The sequence below is a fragment of the Cotesia typhae genome, unplaced genomic scaffold, assembly GCF_013202065.1.
Source record: "Cotesia typhae breed Kobodo isofemale line unplaced genomic scaffold, CoteBio_Ctyphae scaffold_91, whole genome shotgun sequence".
In the NCBI taxonomy this organism is placed as follows: Eukaryota; Metazoa; Arthropoda; class Insecta; order Hymenoptera; family Braconidae; genus Cotesia; species Cotesia typhae.
In genome coordinates, this window is record NW_027423781.1 from 2,666,554 (window position 1) to 2,688,499 (window position 21,946).

Sequence of the window (21,946 nt, forward strand, 5' to 3'; positions counted from 1 at the left end):
GAGTGGGTGTTTGCACTCGTTTGATCAAATATAATATTTCGTCACACCTCCCCAACTGGAACTCGATACCGCAAAATACCACTTGTTAAACATTTGTCCCAGTAAATTCCATTTTTATTTCTTTTTTCCAAGTGATAATTGTTTGACTATTGTACCATACATAGTTCTCGTTAAATATTGTTCGGCAAACTTATGATGTGCAGTATTGAAACCACGTGTATTTTATCAAGCGTATTTACTTAGCTACAATATTTGTTTTATGCATATATAGTTGTACTGACGTCAATAGTTGAATTGTTTGGGTTCATTTTCTGATGGTATAGGGAATCTATTTTCAATTTACAATCCGTAATTGTCTGCTGTAATTTACGTTATAATCACCCAGTACAATAGTACAATATTTAAGCTATCCGAGCCATAGTAGTACAATACGTTTACGTGCCATTCCGATTCAATTACTAGTCCGAGCAATCGAGCTTATAATAATTACCACTATCATTTATCTGTAATGACAGTTGGCTATTATCGCTATTGTTATCATCGGCATTATTTTATTATTAAGGTATATTTTAATTAAATTTCATTTCAATGCTGCCTTTTCCGCATTGGCGGGAATTTTATTTCAAATTAATATTTATTAATTAATGTTAAATATTACTGTGAGAATATTAGAATTTTTAAACACTAGTGAAGAGTGGGGTGAAATCAAATATTGTCTTTGTAAGGTAAAAGAAATTTTTTTTAATTTTATTAAATAAAAGAAAAATTTTTTATTAAAATTGCGCACAAATTAAAATTCCTTTAAAATTGTTTTTAGAAAAGAAATTTTATTTTTTAGACAAACTAATCCAATGGTCCATTTTTACCCGCTTTTAGTTTATGCTTTGAGCTACGTTTTTCATGACTTTTTAATTGGAAGTTAGAGCAACTTTGAATGTAATAATTGAATTTATTATGTGAATTTTATACGATGGACCAAATTTTAGAGATTTTAATGGAAATTACTTATATTTTATTAATTAAATTAAATCGAATTCTGCAATAAATTATTCATTTGCTCACACAACAATGATCGGACATGCTTTGGAATTTGTTTGATTTTCACTACTATATTCTTACACTACTTTTTCACTACTATATTTTTTACATGCCATCCAACAATATTATCAAAGGATTTCAATAAAAATTTTTTCATTTTTGAAATTTGCTTTACGTTTTTTAAATTTTTAATTTCCAATATGCAAAAAATTCGTGAGCGCCCTACAATTAAAAAATTTTTTTCAATATTGATAATTGAATCAAAATTCATTCTCCAATTTTCAATAATTTATTTAACCAAAAAAAAAAAAAAAGTAACGAGCAATATATCATCCCAGATTATACTCAGTGATATCTGGAGTGAAAAAATTTTTCAGATAGTAACTAGTACAATCCAGATTATACTGAGTGATATCTGGATTATACTCATTGTAATCTAGATTATACTCATTATAATCTAGATTATACTGAGTGATATCTGGATTCTCAAAAAGAAATTTTTTTTTTTCACTTTAACTAAACTAAAAATATTTATAACATTTAAATCTGTACGAAAAGTGAAGTTTGAAATTAATTTTTGGGGATGAAGAAAATTTTTTAAAAATAAAAGAAAAATTGGAGAAGATTCTGGAAAAAATTTTGGAGGGATTAATGAGTGAGTTTATATTTTTGGAAAAATTTTAAGGAGAGTAATAATTAAAATAAGAGTTGTATGAAGAAGTGATTTTCGAGGTAGATGAGTTTAAAATTCATTTTTGGGGGCGAAGAAAATTTTTTAGAAATAAAAGAAAAATTCGGGGAGATTTTAAGAGAAATTCTGAAGAAATTGAGGGGTCGGATTATTTTTTGGAGGAATTTTGGAGGGGAGAAAAAAATTAAAATAAGAATTTTTTATAAAAGCGGTTTTTGAGAATTTTTGAGGTGGAGGAGTTTAAAATTGATTTGTGGGGGTAAAAGAAATTTTTTACAAACAAAAGAAAAATCAGAGAAAATTCTGCATTAAATTCTAAAAAAAATCAAGTGTCATTTTAATTTTTTAGATGATTGGAAATAATAATAATAATTAAAATAAGATTTATAAAATTTTTTTTTGTATTCGCCCTTTTGGCTATAAGACAAAAAAATTTTTAAGCCAAATGGACGTATCATTTTTTTGAAACAAAATTAATTATTAGCCTTAAAAAAAAAAAGATACAGATCTGAATGTTATGAACATTTTTCGGTTGGTTGAAGGAAAAAAATTTTTTTTATACGCCCTTTTGGCATTAGTAACGCAAAATAACTCATACTTCAAAATCTTTTTCTTCGTTTTAAAAAAAATTTCCTTAGTAATTAAAGCAAAAAAATTAAAAATTTTTTCTGCGCATCTTAACACACATTGCGTTTCTTCTTGCCATTAGCAGCTTAAAATATTACCTGGTACTAATTTGTGGTTAAATCTGAGAATCTGTGAACTTACAATGTCACTTTAGCGGAAAAAAAAAGGTCCTAATCTTTTTTCCAACGAAATAATGAGATGTTATGTTGTACCACGGGCTCTATTTTTCTAAAGAAAATAATATAAAAACCGCTGGAAGGCAAACTTAGTCTCCGTAGTGTCATGTTTATAACTCAACTCTTGTGAAAATTTTTGTTAAAAAAGTTTATTCAACTATTTTTTAATTTTTTAAACTAAAACTGCTACTTTTTTTCTTAGAAATAATTTTTTCGGTTCTTCACACGCTCCTTATTCTTCGACACTTGTTAACAAACGGAATTTAAGTTCAAACAAACGAGAAGAAGGCTATTTTTAACTTTTTTTCTCCCAGCTCATTTATTTTTTGTCCAAGTTATGGAAATTAATTTTAATGAGATGGTTTAATTACTTATGTAAATTATGCAACAAGAAGTCATGCTTAGAATTTTAATAAACCTAATTTCTTTACATAATTTTAAATTACCCTTTTTTATTCCATGTTCCTTCGTTATACATTGAAAAAGACGTGGAAAAGTTGAGACTCTACATTTTTATACGAATTTTCGGTGATACTAATCCGTTCAAATTTTTTATTTATTTATAAATTAGTCTGTTGTAAAGTGTAAGGCAGCACTAAGCTCCTCGGTATATTAAATAAGCACAATCATTCCATTAATCGCCCTTAATCTGTTTCTGGTTTTCCGGAGACTTTCATGAGATTACGCTTCGGTAATTATAAATTCAAGGAATAATAAATAATAAATCGCTGATTTATAAATTGAAGTAAACGAAAAACAAAGGCTTTAGATAAGCGGGATGAAGATATCTTTTGTAAATATTTGAATAATATTCTGCAGGTGTATAAAATTTTCTCCAAATTTTATTGTTTTTTTTTTTTTTTTTTTAATGAGAAAAATTACCTGATTTTATTATATATTCTACTTTCAAAAGATAAATTAATTTATTAAATTTGTCATTTTAATCAATTCTTGAGTCAATTTTTTTTTAATTGTTCATTTTTTATGCATTTACAAAAAAAAATGTATCGAAATTTTCAAAAAAAAATATACCAAAATTTTCAAAAAAAAAAATTTCGTTAAAAAAAATTAAAATTAAAATGATGGACCCCACACGGAAAGAACAAGATGACACTGGATATCATCCCAGATTATACTGAGCGAAAAAAAGTTTCAGATAGTAGCTAGTATAATCCAGATTATAATGAGTATAATCCAGATTGTAATGAGTTTAATCCAGATTATAATGAGTATAATCCAGATTATAATGAGTATAATCTGAAATATTTTTAGCTACTATCTGAAATTTTTTCACCACAGATATCACTGAGTATAATCTGAGATTATATCCAGTGTCATCTTGTTCTTTCCGTGCACTTGTAAATAATAACCAAAATTTTTTATGAAATTTTATAAAACTTTCATACTAAAACTTTCTTAAAATTTAATGAAAAAATTTTTTTCTGAGTCGTCTAAAATTTTTTAATCAACCATACTTCATCAGAAAATTCCTCCTTGTTGATAATCAATTTTCATATCAAGCGGGTCTGTACAACTTTGTGCAAGCTTCTCCTAAATTTTTATCTCCACTTATAAATAAGTCAAAAATTTGAATTAATTATTTTTTATTCAAATTTTTGGCAAAATTACACAAACTTACTCAAAAAATAATTTTTTTTAAATAATTACTACCAAATAATCGTAGGATTAAAGTTCGTTTTGTTATCAGAAAAACAATATCATCTATTATTAAGATCTTCGTATCAATTTCAGCTATCAATTACGAGCTAATTGGCCAGAAATGAAAAACTCTATTGAAATAATCTTCAGTATTTTTAAATGAAACTGATATCCAATTAAATTCACCGCAAATAAAATGATTTATTGCCGAGGACAATATCAAAATAGAAAAGTAATTAAATTAAAAAAAATTTTAATTAAAGCTATATATTTATTTACGGAAAAAGTTTGTATTTAAACAAAGTTTGGTTATTTGCTCGAGTGGATTTTTTATGAATTCTAATTTTATTTTAGTTGTCGAAAAGTATACAGTGAGTTTGAATGGAGGAAAAAATGGGTAAAAAGAAGAGAGTAACGTGATGGTGGAAACTTGATAGACGGAAGCCTAGATAAACAGGTAAACTGAAAGCAAGAGCCAAACAACTAAACTGGGAGAGAAGATTGAAGTTACTTTAAAGTTTGTGCACCACTACGAGTTCCACCCTTGCCGGAATTATTTACATGTACCTGTGTAGTATCTTTAGAAACAGAAATGTTGCACAAGTTTGTGGTATTAATGTTACTACTTGTACGGCTGTCATTTGTCCTTGGTTCGCCACTTTATCCGCAACTATTAATACCTAATGAAGGTAATATATATTCATTTGTACTAATTTATTTAGACTTCTTTATTTTACAGGCCATTTATTGTTATTTATTCTATTCAAGAGATTTTTACTTTTTATTTATTATTAGACCAAATAAAATACCACTATAATTTGTCAGCTTTTGATCTTTAATGGTATTTTATTACACTAGAAAAAGTAATGTCCTCCTGTAAGATATATTTTTTTTTTTTTTTTTTTTTTTTTTTTTTTCAAGAAAAAGCCCCATTCGGCTTGACCCAAACGTAAAGGTGAATTTTAATAGAGTGAACATATCGAAATTTCATTCCATTTGGTAATTATTCAGAATAACATTTTTAAAATCGTTGTTTAAAATGATTTTAAGAAAAATTTTTTTTAAAGTCATAAGGGTGTATCCTATTTTTTCAGTTTATTATCAATTACATGCCAGAGTAAGAAAAAAATCAAATTTTTTAAATTTTTGAATTATTTATATTTTTAATGATAAATTTTGGAATTATTAAAATTATAAGAAACTTAAGAGTAGATCAAAAATCAATTCAAAATTTTTCTTTTTTACTTAAATAAATATTTTTTCAGATAAATTAAGTTGTGGTGTGATATTTATCATCACCCGTAACATTTATTATTTACTCTGATCTATAATTAATAATAAATCGAAAAAATAGGTACGCCCTTATGACTTTAAAAAAAATTTTTCTTAAAACCATAAGGGCGTATATTAAAAAAAATTTTGTTTTCGTTTTCTTCATAGATTTTCATGTTTTTAGTATTTTTATATTGATTGGAGCAAAAAAAAATTTGTTTATACGCCCTTTTGGTTCTGCAATGCCATAAAGGCGTATACTTTGAGATACGCCCTTATGGTTTTAGCAATGCGAAAATTCAAAGAAAATATTTCTATTCAGTCGAAGAAAATCTTAACACAGATGTTTTAAAGAAATGCATAATATTTGTATCAGGAAACGTTATTCAATGGCTGAATACAAAGCTAATTAGGTGGTATTTATTCCAATTATTCGTTTTTCATCTCTTGATTCAAAGTATTATCATTTTTCAGCATATTCAACTAATTCTTCAAATTCCAGGCTTCATTATTTTTTAATAATAGCTTGTTAAAATATAATTATTTTTCATTTTAATTAAAAGCATTCCAAATCCGAGCTACGCCGGCTTTATTTCCATTTTTTTTCGTATCACTATCCGCAATTTGAACTATTTCGCTTTGAATATTATTTTTGATAAATATACTGTAATTTCTGTTGTATTTAATTCTGCAGAAATTATAAATCCTGGATGATGATAAAAAATTGTAAATGTTTGGGGATGAAAAATACAAAAACTATTCGACAAAAAATTCACATTGAATAGAATGAAAAAAGTTAACTTTTCTTTTACTTTGTCATAAAATACTGAGTATGAAATTTAACGATGCAGCCACATGTCACTTCCGGAAGTAGGTGGACATTGCGTTGTTATTCCACTCATGGCACATATATGTGTATATGGCTAGAAACTGGAAACACGTGGATGAATAAAACGAACTTGTCTATTGAAAATTTAGAGAAAATTATACGGATATTTTTTTTTTTTTTTTTTTTTTTTTTGTTTTCTATTGCACGACTCATTTTGCGAACCAAGAAAACAAAAGTAACTTTTAAATCAGGAATGACAGCAATTCAAAAATTTTTCAAAATCGCAAAAATTTTCACTTTTACCGTATTTTCGATCAATAAAAACTGAACGCGATATCCTATCAAATTCCTGTAAATCGTTTCTGAAAGCTTATTAAGCAAGCTTTAATTTGCATACTTGTGTATTTTTTTAAATTAAATAGTTTAGGAATAACAGAAATGTGAATTCATCGAAATCCTTAACTTGGCAATTTTACTGTTTCTTTGCGAAATCTATATATATATATATATATATATATATATATATATATATATATATATATATAGATTTTCTATAGATATAGTCACTCATCACGATATCTCTGGAACTATAAGACCTACAAACTTGAAATTTGGCAGGAATATTCCTTTCACCGAGTAGAAGTCAGTTAAGAACGGAATTTACAAAATTCCACCCACAAGAAGGGTTGCGGGGGCGTTAACAATGAAAAATTCCCGTTTTTAAACTATAGCTCCTATCGACTTCAAATTTGGTAGGAATCTTCTGTAAGAGATGTAAAAATAATCTATAAACGAATTTTACGATATCTCACCTCACAGAGGGTTGCGGGGGTGGGTATTAACAATCAAAATTTTTAATTTTCAAGCTATAACTCCTACAGACTCCAAATTTTGTAGGAATTTTCTGTAAGTGATGAAAAATAATTTATGAACGAATTTTACGATATTCTACCCCAAAGAGGATTGCGGGGGCGTTAATAATGAAAAATTACCGTTTTTAAACTATAGTTTCTATCGACTCCAAATTTGGTAGGAATCTTCTGTAAGAGATGTAGAAAAAGTCTATGGGCAAATTTTACGATAGCTCATCTCACAGGGGTTTGCGAAGGTGGGTGTTAACATTAAAAATTTTTAATTTCCAAGCTATAGCTCCTATAGACTCCAAATTCTCATTTCAAATTTTTTTCTTCGTGTCAATTATTATTCATTTTTGAAAAAAAGTCACGCAAACATTATAATGATTGCACATTGAAAGTTACAATGAATATTAGCTGGAATAATTACATGGATAAAAGGCATATGCTAATTCGATAAAATTTGGAATTTGTGAAAGTCAAAACAATACTCTAATTAAATTTCAAGTTTAGATCTAAAAATACAATTCTATAAAGCGCCCAGCGAAGCGGGCGGGTAACAGCTAGTAACTAATAAATGCGATAACTCGTAAAATTTTTGTAAATTGCATCTCAAAGCTTATTAAATAAACTTTAATTTCTTTACCTCACCACCAGTCTGGGCCAAAAGTTGCATACTTTCTCAGACAGATTTAATTAAATTTTACTTCTGCATTTGTTTTGATGTAATTGTTATATTGTAACAGAAGTTGTATATTATTCTTTAAAAATCCATTTTTTTTTATCAAGAAATCTACTTTCATTTCGGCTTCCGAATGGTTTTTTTTTTTCTCTTAAGAATTATTATTAATATTTTTAACATTTGAATGAATATTAAAAATAATGTACGTAGATAAAGGATTATAAAGTATTATTACGGAAGTTGGATGAGGCAGTTGTTCCTGCAGTAGTATAGAAAGGAGTTTCGAAAATGATGAAAAAAAACAAACGATAAATTAATAAAATAGTGATTGTAAAAAAGATAATGAGTTTTAAACTACACGAAAGTTTGATAGAGGAATAAAAAAAGTAAGTGAAATAATATATATTTTGAGGTTATTTTATTGAGGAAAAAGTAAGAAAGACATTTATCAGCATTCCGTACAAAGTTTACCGCGGAAAAAAATACCGAGTCAGCGGTTTTTTCCACATGCTAAAACTGATAAATGGAGTTTAACTTTTAGATAAATTGCGAATTTATCAATTTATTGATTAAGCATAAGAAACTCTGTTATGGAAAAATGACGCGGCTTTACTTCCTGAATAGCTACTTAAAATAGTTAACTTAACTTTTAGCGCCTTTCAGCAAAATTGTCAACAGTGTGGTAAATTATTATGTCATTAGAAATGAGAACTGATTGATCTCTGTGAAAATTATCTGTCCGTACGTTGAATTTCTATGCACGTGGACTAAAGGGTTCGTAATTTGATGAGTTGTCATGGACGTGAACATAAGCTTGAGGCATATGTCTCACATATTTGAATCTACGTGAGATAGAAGTCGTTACTAGCTGTCGGGATGAGTGACGCATTGAGGTCTACTTGATTTATATTAGAAAATTCACTACCGTTGGATGGCTGACAAATTTTTGCGCATCTTAAATTGTTTCTATCTAAAATTTAGTTAAAGTTAGATTATGAAGATTTCTTTAAGGTAACCCTGAACTTCAAATTTCAAAAGTCCTCGAAAATATTGTAAATAATAAAAAACTCTATTATTTTTATCAATATAAATCAATTTAATTTCCGCTAACAGAAATTTATTTTTCGGTTAATTTATTACGAAATTCGAAATTATTTATTTAAAAATTCCATTTAAATTCTTTTAGTCACTTCAATTAATATTCATAGAGTTAATTTTTGAATTGCCGCGCAAATAAATTTTCCTAATAAGTAACTTAGTAAAATTCGCTCACAGGAAATTTACTACCGTTGGATGGCTGACAAATTTTAGCGCATCTTGAATTGTTTCTATCAAAAATTGAGTTAAAGTGAGATTACAAAGATTTCTTCAAGATAACCCTGAACTTCAAATTTCAAGGGTGCAAATTTTTGAACTTTGGTGATACAAAAGATTTATTTGATGATTCAGTACTTGGTCCCGAGTATCTGTTTGTAAATTACTGGGGTGGATATTAAACTTCCTGGATATTAAAATGTCATATAGTAAACGCATGCGCTTCAGCCGCTTAGCGCGCCCGCTTTTTGTTTCGTGCAATTCGAGCGTTCTTAGTGAGCGCATAACTTTGGTGTCGCTTAAAGTTTTTAAATAAAAATTTAATAAACAATTGTCTTTAATTAATTTTATTGAGACTCTGAAGATAATTCTGATTAGAGAGAATATTCTTTAAAATATTCCCAACAATCTGATAAATATTCCGTCTTTATAAACTTTTATTGTAATTATTGTAATTTATAATCCTCCGTCAATAAATGTTTTTTTTATTCCATTTAGATTGTCGATAATAAACTTCTCTATTTACAATAAAACCAATTGAATTTTATAATAAAAGCTATTTAAATTAAGAGAAGATGGAATTAAGTGAAAGAGTAGATGGAAACAATATTTTTTATTTGTTTATAAATATATTTTTTATTAATTTAGTTTCCATCTACTCTTTCATATTGTAAATTCAAAATTCTCTCAATTAAAAGTCCTCGAAAATATTGTAAATAATAAAAAACTATTATTTTTATCAATGTACACGGAAAAAAGTAAACTGTAATATTCACTCGGATTCCGGTTAGTTTTTATAGTTTCAAACAGTAAAACGGACATCGGGGTGGCAAAAATGTAAAAATTACAGAACTTAATGTAGAAAGTATAAAAGCCACAATTTATAATTTAATATCCAAAATAAGTAATTAGTAGTTGTCACTATAGTTAATAACGACTCTTTTATCTTTAAAAATTACAGTTTCAAACAGTAAAAATTATACTTTTAAAATATACATTTTACCAGTCTAAGCAAGTCAATAATTACAGTTTGATTTTTAGCGTTGCGTTTAAAATTTACCATTTTACTTTGTAAATATTGACGTTGCTTGTATTAGAAATTGACTAACTTTATTCTATACTTTTTACATATCATAATATCATTTTTTAGGTACGAAATGATAAATATTAAAGTCTGAATTGTTAATTATTATACTTTAACATTTTAGACATTTACATGGCGAATATTACTGTTTGAAATAGTATTTTCTTCCATGTAAAGAGTAAATTGTAAGGTTTAAATTGTAAATATTACAATGTGAATAGTAAAATCATGATTTTACTGTTTGAAGTGGTAATTTTTAGCAGTTGATCATTACTTATTATAAATCGACTGTTATTTATTACAGTTTACTTTTTTTCGTGTATAGATTAATTTAATTTTTGCTAAAAGAAATCTATTTTTCGGTTATTTTATTACGCAAATTCGGAATTATTTATTTGAAAACCCCGTTTAAATAATTTTATTATATCATCTATAAAAAAATTCTCCACGGCTATATAAAAAAATTTGATCAATTCATATGCAATCCAATAAGATCTGATGTGTCCGTTTACAATTTTAGAACTCAAATTTTTTCTGACATCGATTTTCACTTCAATCTACTAAACTAACTTCTTAATAATAAAAAAAACTATTTACTAAAATTATTACGCCCTATTTTTAAGTATTTTAAAAATTGTATATAAAATAGTAACATAGAAAAATTAATAAAAAGTAAAAAAGCTAACGAAACATTTAATATATTTACAGAAATAAAAAAGTCAACATACATACGTCACTACACAGGAGCTTTTTACGACACCGCAGCGTTGAAGCGTCACCGTGACCGATCACGTCGCGACTTTTCTGGTATTGGAAAAGAAGTCGGTTCTACGCTGAATTTACATGTCAATGCTTTTGACAGGTACGTGGATTGACTTATAAGATTCATGTAAATCTAAAGCCGTCATATACCTTTCATCCTGGAATCCTCCAGCGAGATCCATAAAACGTGAATTAAAATCTCCATAAAACCCAATTAAAAAGCAATCATCACTTTGGTAAAAAAAAATTTCTGAGAAAACGAATTTTTAGAGTATAAATTGAACTAAATAGAGAGCATTGATAGATTTTTCTCGACTTGGCAATGTAATATAAATTCGTCCACTTGGGCTCAATCTTTTTGCACGTCTGCTCGCTGGGCAAACTCTGGCCACTAGTATTACAGAATTACTGGCTGGTATAACTCTCGCCTGTACTTCATACGAGTGACAAAATTCAATTCAATTCAATTCCATTCTATTCAATATAAATATTTACTCTAGAGTACACTGGTTCGCTAGTAAACTAACAACCTCCGAATTTACCGTGTATGCAACTAGTCGGTTTTATTACGAGACCATGTCAATCCATCCATTTTTTTTTCTTTTTTAATCTATGATTTAAGTGATTGATACTTTTTTTTACGGTGCGTGTTTGTATAATAGTATTGATTTTGATCGACGATACAGCGAAAAAGTTTTTCTATGAACAAACAATTGGAATATTGTTTTTGATTTCAAGTTTTTGCTTTTTATTCTATTCATCCTAAAACAGTTCTTTTCAAATTTGATAGTAGTTTGCTTGTTGAAGTAAAGTTAAAAAAAGAAGAAATCATCTTTTTGTATACACAACGAAATTTTCTATAAAAATTACTGTAAACATAGAATATTTCGCAATCTATTTATACTTTCTATGGCCACTCATCACGATATCTCTGGAACTATAAGACCTAGAAATTTGAAATTTGGCAGGAATATTCCTTTCGCCGAGTAGAGGTCAGCTAAGAATGGATTTTACAAAATTCCACCCACAAGGAGAGTTGCGGGGGCGTTAACAATGAAAAATTCCCGTTTTTAAACTATAGCTCCTATCGACTCCAAATTTGGTAGGAATCTTCTGTAAGAGATGTAGAAAAAGTCTATGGGCAAATTTTACGATAGCTCATCTCACAGGGGTTTGCGAAGGTGGGTGTTAACATTAAAAATTTTTAATTTCCAAGCTATAGCTCCTATAGACTCCAAATTCTCATTTCAAATTTTTTTCTTCGTGTCAATTATTATTCATTTTTGAAAAAAAGCCACGCAAACATTATAATGATTGCACATTGAAAGTTACAATGAATATTAGCTGGAATAATTACATGGATAAAAGGTATATGCTAATTCGATGAAATTTGGAATTTGTGAAAGTCAAAACAATACTCTAATTAAATTTCAAGTTTAGATCTAAAAATACAATTCTATAAATCCCAGCGGAACGGGCGAGTAACAGCTAGTTAGTGATAAAATTAAAGATTTTTTCATAATTATTCATAAATAATATTTAAAAAATGTAAAAATACCACACTAAAAAAAATAAAAAAACGTTTTTTTCCACCCAGAATACAAAAAATTGTCATCTAAGTTTTTTTATATCCAATATATGTTTTTTAATATAAAAAAAATTCGTATTTTTCATTTGTTTACATCATTGAAAAGTTTTGCTGATTTATAATTTATTGAAAAATTATCTCGCTGTATTATAATTGATATCATAATTTGGATGAATCCTTGGGTAAGAAAAAAGTTGCTCGAGTATGGGATTGACGTGGTTAAAATTTAATTTTTCTTTTTTTTAAATTAATATGATAAATTAAATTTTCTCAAATTATAATACTGTGACCATTCTTTAAAATTAAAAAATTATTCTTAGTTAAAATCACTTCTATCAAATTGAAGTTTTTTACATTACAAATTTAATGATCAAAGCCTTTGTATGTAAACTTTGTTCGACAAACTTCCAATTAAATCACCCTTTACTGCCTTTCTATATTATTTTTCATACCCCACAAAAAAACTTCAAAGTCACTTCGTGCAATATTTTTAATCAATTTACAAAAAAAAAGGTCAGCACATCGGAAACGGAACAAAGTTAATTGAAAACGGAAAACATAAGTAGATTAAAAAAAAAAAAAAAAAAACCTGCTGAGTAATTAATATCAATAACGAAACAATAAAAATAAACTCTCATAGGAAAATCTATGAGCGTGATCGGAAGATTGATTGATTGGTACCTTGATGAGAAGTGTAGAGTGGATGAGGACGATGATAATGCCAAAGAGAGTTAGAGACAGTATAGCACTTTGTGGTCCAGAGTAAATTTGCATTGTAACGTCAGACTCAATATCCACCGAGATATTGCGATAGATACATACGTTAATATAATATCGCATTGAGTATTACATGTAGTATGCACGGACTGGGCTTTAATGCCTGGGAATAATTTGTACAGGCAGTTCAGGCTACTAGTCATTGTCCGCATTACTGTCAACGACACGAAATTACTCTCTTGTAACATTTCCCGGCAATTCGATATTATCCGCAATTAGCGTTAATTGCTAGATTGCATTTGCTGAGAACTTTATGACTATTCAAAATTTATGTAATTAAGAAAATATAACTGATATGGCTGCGTGATGACTAAATATTGTGATAAAATTATGGTGGAAGTATTACACGCCTCATAACGCGAAGCGGTTTAGGTAGCGCTTCACTCCCGACTCGTCAAGGTCAAGCAATTTTCTCACTTATTACTTTTCTCAGCTTTTCGAGTTCAAAAATATAATTTTCGTGTTATTTTGAGCTCAAAAATCTGATAAAAGTTTAATAAAACACGATTTTTTGAATTTTCAAACCACAACAACTTTTGAATAAATGAACCAATTTTCACGGAAAAATTATAAAATACTCAGTAAATTGCATGACTCATGATGCGAAGCATCAGAGAGTGCTTTACGATCGAAAAATTTTTTTCGCCTCATTTTGGCGGATATTTTTATTATTACAGCCTTGTTAGTTCACGGAATCAAGATATTTTGCATACTATTGTCGAGATAATTTAATGGAGATTAATTCCATACTTTTTAAAAATTGATTTACTGCAATGGAAGTTGAAAAAAACACCAAAATAGGTCAAAAAATTTTCCTGTCCGTCATGTGTGAAACCCGGAAACACTGTAACTTGTGAAAAAATCCATTATTTGAGTTAAATTTTATTTTTTTTAATTCTAATCGACGATTGTAGGTCACTGAATGTGAATGATTAATTAATTCAGTGTCGTTTAATTGCAATTAATAAAAAACGAAAACTACAAGACTGTATATCTATATATATCCATATAAAATTAACATGGATGGTGATATATCTATATCTATAGATATTATGTACATTTTATTCCACCAGGGGCGCCTGTGCATCACTTTCCTAGTACAGCTGTTATTTTAAAAATTTTTTTTTTCTTTTTATTTTGCACGACTCATGTGTTTTTTTTTTGTTTTTCGTTATTTTTGTTATTTATTGACAAATAATTGGATAGCTATTTTATTTTATTAATATTTCACAATTAAATGAGCATGATGAGTCGTGCATTTTTGGATTTTCCAAAATTTTTGTTTCTTTTAATTATAAATCATCACAAAAACCGTTTGATTATTCCCTAAAGTTAGTTTTAATATTAAGGAGGAGAATAAATTTCGTAACGCAGGAGCTCTGATTAAAACCATCTCTATTCAAGCTTATTAATAATAAATAAATTTTCTTTGACAGAGTATTTAAAATGCGCTTGACGAGGGACAGGACGCTCTTCGACGACGAGGTTCTTTTCGAGACTTCAAATGGCACGATAGCTTTTGATCCCTCTCATGTCTACGTCGGCGGTCTCGAAGGTAAGGTCCTGAAATTAACTTTTAATATCAAACGCTAAATTTTACGCTTCCGAAACTTTTTGAAGCTCAAAAGACTTATAAGAGTCGATGAATAAGTTATAATTCTGTGGTATGATAGTAAGAAAAATGGAAATTAGAAAAATTACCTTTGAGATTATCGCGTTGTAAGTAGCATAGCTCTGGAGTATTCAGCGCTTGCAGTCTTATTTACTACTACGACAAAGTGAAATATGGAGGCATGGTAACGGGCCAATAGTGAGCAATAAACAACTTCTGCTGTTCCTGTTACAGAACAATTTGTTAATATATTTATGTTTGTCACTATTTTTGCCGAAGACGACACTGCATTATTTGTACGATCTACTCCAACCTGTAGTAATTTTAGTCGAGGAAAAAACCATCAGCGCCATCTCAAACTTTTTTACCACACAGCGTGGTATCTGGCGACCCAACAACAGCAGTACTGAAAACGTTGTTAGTTCACAGTTGCCTATTATTTTATTTTAGTTTTCAATAATTATTGACGAGTTTCGGAATAAATAAATTATAAATATTTATAATTTTTAAAGCTCCCCGTTAGCTTCCTCTCTTTTAGACATTGTTTAAATCATCACCAGATAATAGGGTGTTCAAATTTATAATCTCCTAACTTACAGATTCATTATATTTTGTACCAAAAAAGACTTTGCATCAATCAAACGATGGTAATTAAAAAACCAATTAATTTTATACGGCATTAAAAATATCCACGCATGGAAATAAAAAGTTAGTTTGGTAAATTTAGTGCGCGTAATATTTTTAATTCGTCATTAACTTTTATTAGACTGTTGCTTAAATGGGATAAATATGCGATAAATGATATTTCAATCATCAAAACTTGGACTGTTATGAAAAATAACAATAACTCAATAGCTGAAGCTTAAAAAAAACATTTTTAAAAGTTAATTATGCCACAATGTTGATACAAATGCCCATTCAACAGGAAATATAACAGAAGTAGATCATTATTATCTTTTTGAAACAATGATGACTCGAGCTTGAAAGTTTATCGAACGAATATTATGAAAAACAAACCAGAGTAAGAAATAACGAAAACATATGTTATAATAGTGTATCCGCTGGAGCGTGAAAGCTTCAAGTCCGATAAAGATAGGAAGGAAACGGTAAATTTACCGAAGCGTATATTTTGGCTTTCGCAATCCTTAGTACCTATAAGCTTGCGCAACATTAAATTCTACCGTGTGGCTTAATTTTCCGTCCACCTGGAAAACTCTTTATGGCAATATAAACAAACCTAAAAGACAATCAGCAACCGAGATAGGAAAAAGACAACCAATAGGTTGCTTGCCAACTCTTTTATCTCTTATCTTATATTCTTTTTTATCCATAAATTTCCTTTTCCGTTAATTTTCAATTTATTACCCAGTAAATCGCGACACAGGCCATTCGCAATTTTGGCAAAACTTTTGCGGTATCAAAATGAATTAGTAGCTTTATTATCATTAATATTTTTACAAAATTAAATGATTAATAAATTAAGTGTCGATAAAATAAATATTCACCGTCAATTTTACCCCAAAATGATACTCGGGACAATTTAACTTCCATTAAATAAAGAGGGCTTGAAAGGATCCAACTAACAACGTTTTACTCCTACGACAAACTTCAAAAGCCCGTACAACAAAAACTACTAACAATCCCTGTCAGAGTTTGAAAAGCAGCTTTTAAATTTTATCTCATGCGCTGAAAGTTGTTTTGTAGTTACTCCACAGCATATTTAATATTTAAGCCATTTTAACATTGAGCACAATAGTCGTTTTAGAGAGACTTATTGCGGGCGTTTTCAATGTTTTTCATATTACGTGTGTCGAATATAAAAAAAAAATTTTTAATTTTCAATACACGCTCAATATTAATAACTTTAAAAATTAAATTAATAAAATTAGCTGGAACATTTTGGACTTGTTCGGTTTAACTTTATCTTCAACATTAATTAAAGATGCCTTGATTTAATCTTTTTGAACACAGACTGCATTGTGGAAGGATACCGCTGGTCCTTAATTGACCTTGATAATCATCATCCTGTTCTTATTATCACACGAAAAATTAAAAAGTTTGGAAAATCCAAAAGTGCACGCCTCATAATCTCATTTTTTACAATAAAATTGATTAAAATAAAATAAAAAAGATATGCAAATTCAAAATTTCACAATTTTTCCAGTTTTTCAATTTTGTTTTTGTAATATCTCGAACGCTATTACAGACACAGCAATGGCATTTTGTTTGTTCGAAAGGGCACACTTAGGACTCTTGAAAAAAAGATATTTTAGAAAAAAAATTATGAAAAATGCCAAATTTGTCAAAGTTTGAAAATCGTTAAAAATGAAGTTCGGAATTAAAATTTGGGCTCAATTTTTTTTGTTAAATACTTAGTACTAATCTTAAAAGATCCTGACATTTTAGAAGGGTGTTTTTCTTTTTTTCAAAAATATGAATTTTTGAATTTCCAAAAAAAATTTTTTTTCGTTTTTTGCAACTTTCAATTAAGGTAAAGTAATGCAAATACATAGTATTGTAATTTTTATCATTAAAAAATTAAATGCATGACGTGGAAATATTAAATAATAAATTAATTTCATCTTTTTTTTTTGTTTTTTTAGAATTTACAAGAGAACTTTTATATTCCATCTTCTTGATTTGAGTAAAAAATTCTTAAAATAAAAAATTTTTAATGGCTTGAATAAATTTTACTCCATTTAAGACACAAGAAAAATTATTTTCTTGATTCAAGAATTTTTCTCTTGACTTAAGAAAATTTGTTTTTCTGTGCAATTAACTTAATTGAAAATAATTTTTTCGACCCTGAGAGATCCGCTTTTTGAATTTGATAATTTAAATTATTTTTTTTTATATTGATCGTTATATCTATCCTCATTAAGAATACCGTTAATTAGTTTCAAAAGATAATAAAGCTTAAAGACTTGATAAAAATCGAAATGCAATAGTTGAGTCTGAATTAAAGTTTAAAAATCTACTTACACTAGTGATAAGTACTGGACAATGGAATTTATAAATTTTATGTAGTTTGAGCTCTGCACGAATGTAGTTTGCAAAGTTCTCGAGTCGAGTGCAATTGAGTAACGAAAAAGTATGAAAACACTATATCGCACTAGGAAAAACCATTGGAACAAAAAAATATTTGCTGAGAAAAAAAAAAGCTCTCGAAGCCAGATGTCTATTGAAGTTTGCTCACAGATCCCAGTGGGATTCTGAGCTCTCAGGGACAAAAGGTTATTGTAATTACGATTCCAAAGTCTCCCAAACCACAAGTAATGTAAAATACCACGAGTTTTAATTAACCTCAAAAATACTTCAAAATAATGAAATTGAATGAATAAAAAAAAAAAAAAAAATAGAATTTTTTATTGCAGCAGCAGAAATTCAGATTTTTATTGAGAATAAGTTGGAAAAAAATTGAAACATTCAGTTTTTTCCAAAATAATCCAAAAATTATGGTAAAAATTTTTTCGAGAAGAAAACTGGACAATTAATCAATCATTTCTGCTACATTTCATTCTTTGTTGAGATTTCTGAGTCGATTTTAAGGCAAGTTATCGATTTCTAAAGAAAAGCTTACGTGAAACTTCTACAGGTCATAAGTCAAGAAGTAATTGCATGAAGATAATTCTTCATATGTTCTAAAAGGTCCGAAGTCTGATCTTTAGAAAACTACGATTTATTGTAATGTAATAAATAATATTTTTAAGAGAAATATTTATTTCGACAAATGTATCAAATTGTTGATTAGATAATAAAGAAATATTCACGTGAATTTATTAAAAAATTTATTAGAGTCGGTCATATATCAAAATTAAGATGAACTTTAGAAAGGATTTATTTTGTCGAGCAGAAAAATGAATTGGCGACAAATGTAACATATGCAAGTATGTGAAACAGTGCTTTGTTCCAAATGGATCGCGGGGACGATTCTCGACCGATCTCAATTAAATAAAGTAGACAAATTCTACGGGCGGATACCGAAGATAAATTTACAAGATCAGCTAAATCGGTCAATTTATTTCCGAGTCCCATTTGCTAATTTATTTATTTTCATGAAAGTAATTATTCAGTAAATTACATTGAAATAACTTTTCAACATTCAGATAGCTCTGATCTAATAAATATATCTCTAAGTTCCGAAGATTATTTTTTATCAAAGGTACTAACAATCTTTCAGGGAATTTTAATAATTTCGCGGGTGAAAAAATTTTGAAAAATATTTCGAAAAATGAATTGTCAGGGCTTTAGCTTCTAATAACTTTTAAATACCATCACCTGTTCTATTTTTTATCCTAGATGTTCAAGTTTATTTAAATAATATTTTATTAACAGCACAATAATATTATTTTTTGTCGAGTGTTATTAACTTTTTCGAGTAGGAGGACGTAATTTAATAAATTTAAAAAATATCCAACTCGGGTGGATTGCAATCCAATTATTTTAAAGCTTCGTGTGTAATTTTACACTAATTGATAAGTTTTCTCTTAAATTATTTAAGCAGCGACATGATTAATTATAATTTCATAAAATCATCGTTTCGATCAAATACTTTTATTAATAAAAATTTCCCACTGATATCACTTAGTCCTTCAATATTTATCAATTTATTCGTTGATTGAATTATACTTGATGAAAAATTCGAGTTTAACCAAGTAATTACCAGCGCGTAAAAAACTGAGGATGATTACAAAGCAACCTATAATCAAATTGGCAGATCAATTTCCTCTTTACACCTAATCTATTACCATCTCCAATGATTAAATTATATACTATCATCTAACTGAATATAACATATTTGAACATTATTGAAGCATATTAATCCGCTGAACGCCACAAATTCGCGATCTAAGCCACTTAAGCTTAGTAATGCGCTTTACCCTCTAAAATTTCTAAAATGTCAACTGGCAGTTCAATAAAATTGGACGGATAATTATAGTCAAGAGGCATAGAATCAGAATTTCTAATGCGAACTCTAAAATTCTTAACCTCAAAGCCTTTAAGCCTTCTTATGTAGGATCTAACCTCTAGTCCCTGGCCTCTTGATGGGAGCACTTAAGCCATTGGTAGGTTAACATACCTTGCATAATATGATGAAGGGCGCAGAGTGAAGGGTAAAGGGTTCAGAAGACACTTCGATCGAGGATGAGAGTCGTTAGACTGGCATGTAACCCTCACTAATATGAATGGGTTGAAGAGAGGAGACTGCAAGATCGGTTGGCTGGTTACTTGATGGTTAAATGGCTGCCGATGAGTTCTCGTTGAGAGGATTTGAGTGAGTTCCGGGGTATGAGGGTGAAGAGGATATTCGAGAGGTTTGGCGGTTCGTCGAGTGGTTGAAGAAAGCAAAGGGGTTTTCCCTTTGCTTTAAAATACATGTTCGCCTTGAAATGCTATTCGATTTCCGTTCCTCCTGTGAGCCATTAGTTGCGGAGAAGAATCCGGAATTTGAAGTTGGGTCACATAGATTTGCATTCTTTCAGTCGGTGAATGGAAAAAATTTTTTTCATTATTATTGAATAATATATATTATTATATTATTTGATAAACTTCCAAACCCGATTTATCAATGTTTCAACAAGATAATAATGATCTACTTCTGTTATATTTCCTGTTGATTGGGCACTTGTATCAACATTGTAGCATAATTAACCTTCAAAAATGTTTTTTTAAGCTTCAGCTATTGAGTTGTTGTTATTTTTCATAACAGTCCAAGTTTTGATGATTGAAATATCATTTATCGCATATTTATCCCACTTAATTTAGTGCATATCGACTTGTCAGTAGTTGATATAACGGAACACATGAGGGCGTTTTATTCGCATCATAAATAATTACTGTACGCGGGAAATTTAAAATAAATAAACAAATATTTAATTTTATGTAAAATACGAGCGCTTGAGGCTTGCACATTTGGGTTTTCCAAACTTTACCTATATTTTTATTTTCTGGCTTATGGCACTATGTGTAATTAGATATAGCTATGTATAATTGTATGGAATTATATGTAATTACATTAATTCGTTTTGCTGAATCTAGCATGCAAATCTCATGGAAAAGCTAGGAAAGATAGGAATTCATCCAAAAACATCATGCGAAAATCTAAGGTGCTTTTCCATATGAATTTTTTAATGGAATTCTAAATTGTTTTCTTGCATATAACTAAAGGAAACCATTTTCTAACTATCCGTCGAACCGAAAAAATAACGGAATGTCGTATAATTTCATCCTGGAAAATAAGGTTATTTATGTGAATACATCATATATGAATATGAAGTGGTAAATTGTATAGACGGGCGTATGTAAGGCGACAACATCTGGCTAGAGAGATGAAATACCGCGCAAGCTAGTGGTTTAAGAGAGATCATACGTTATCCCACTGTCAAATGACATTATTTTCGTATCTCCTATCCTCTCCTTTCGCAATACCATAGTACATATAGGATGAACACATAGAAACATGTATTTATGTGTAGACTAAAAGAGTCGTCTGTTATTTTTCTCTATACCTTTAACCTAATGTTTTTTCCGATAATCTCGTGTTCGACGACGATTTATATTTCTACAAGACACCTTTTGTGTTATACTCCGACAGATCCAGGAATTATTGTTGTACTCCGCTGTTTGGGTATTGTTTTTTTCAGACAGATGCTTCACTTTGTATCGGGTGTAGAAAAGCTTCTGAGTTATTGCGTTAGAAAAAAATTATTTAAATTTCATTCATGAATACTTCTATTTTTTTGATAAATCCAGGCATGATAACTTACAGATAGTATGAACCATTCGCTACCAAAATTTTCTGAATCACAAAAGGCTTATAAAATGGATAAATAAGTTATAATTCTATGATATGGTAGCAAGAAAAATGGAAATTAAAAAAATTACTTTTGAGGTTATCGCGTTGTCAGTAGCACAGCTCTGGAGTACTCAGCGCTTGCAGTCTTATTTACTACTACGACAAAGTGAAATATGGAGGCATGG

At 28.8% G+C, this 21,946-nt stretch overlaps 1 protein-coding gene across 8 annotated transcripts in view; it reads left to right on the forward strand.

The window, feature by feature from the left end:
• Window positions 1-21,946, forward strand: part of LOC141537607 (disintegrin and metalloproteinase domain-containing protein 10) — a 57,960-nt gene continuing 36,014 nt past the window's right edge. For 3 of the 8 annotated variants that reach the window (XM_074258695.1, XM_074258701.1, XM_074258700.1), the window contains exons 1-4: window positions 1-725; window positions 4,546-4,880; window positions 10,935-11,088; window positions 14,790-14,908. In XM_074258695.1, the coding sequence (XP_074114796.1) occupies window positions 4,784-4,880; window positions 10,935-11,088; window positions 14,790-14,908 (370 nt within the window). In that variant the 5' untranslated portion in view covers window positions 1-725; window positions 4,546-4,783. Of the gene's footprint in view, window positions 726-3,149; window positions 3,224-4,284; window positions 4,424-4,545; window positions 4,881-10,934; window positions 11,089-14,789; window positions 14,909-21,946 lie in introns of those variants that run through there. The other 5 variants (XM_074258697.1, XM_074258698.1, XM_074258699.1 and 2 more) reach the window with 5 other exon arrangements.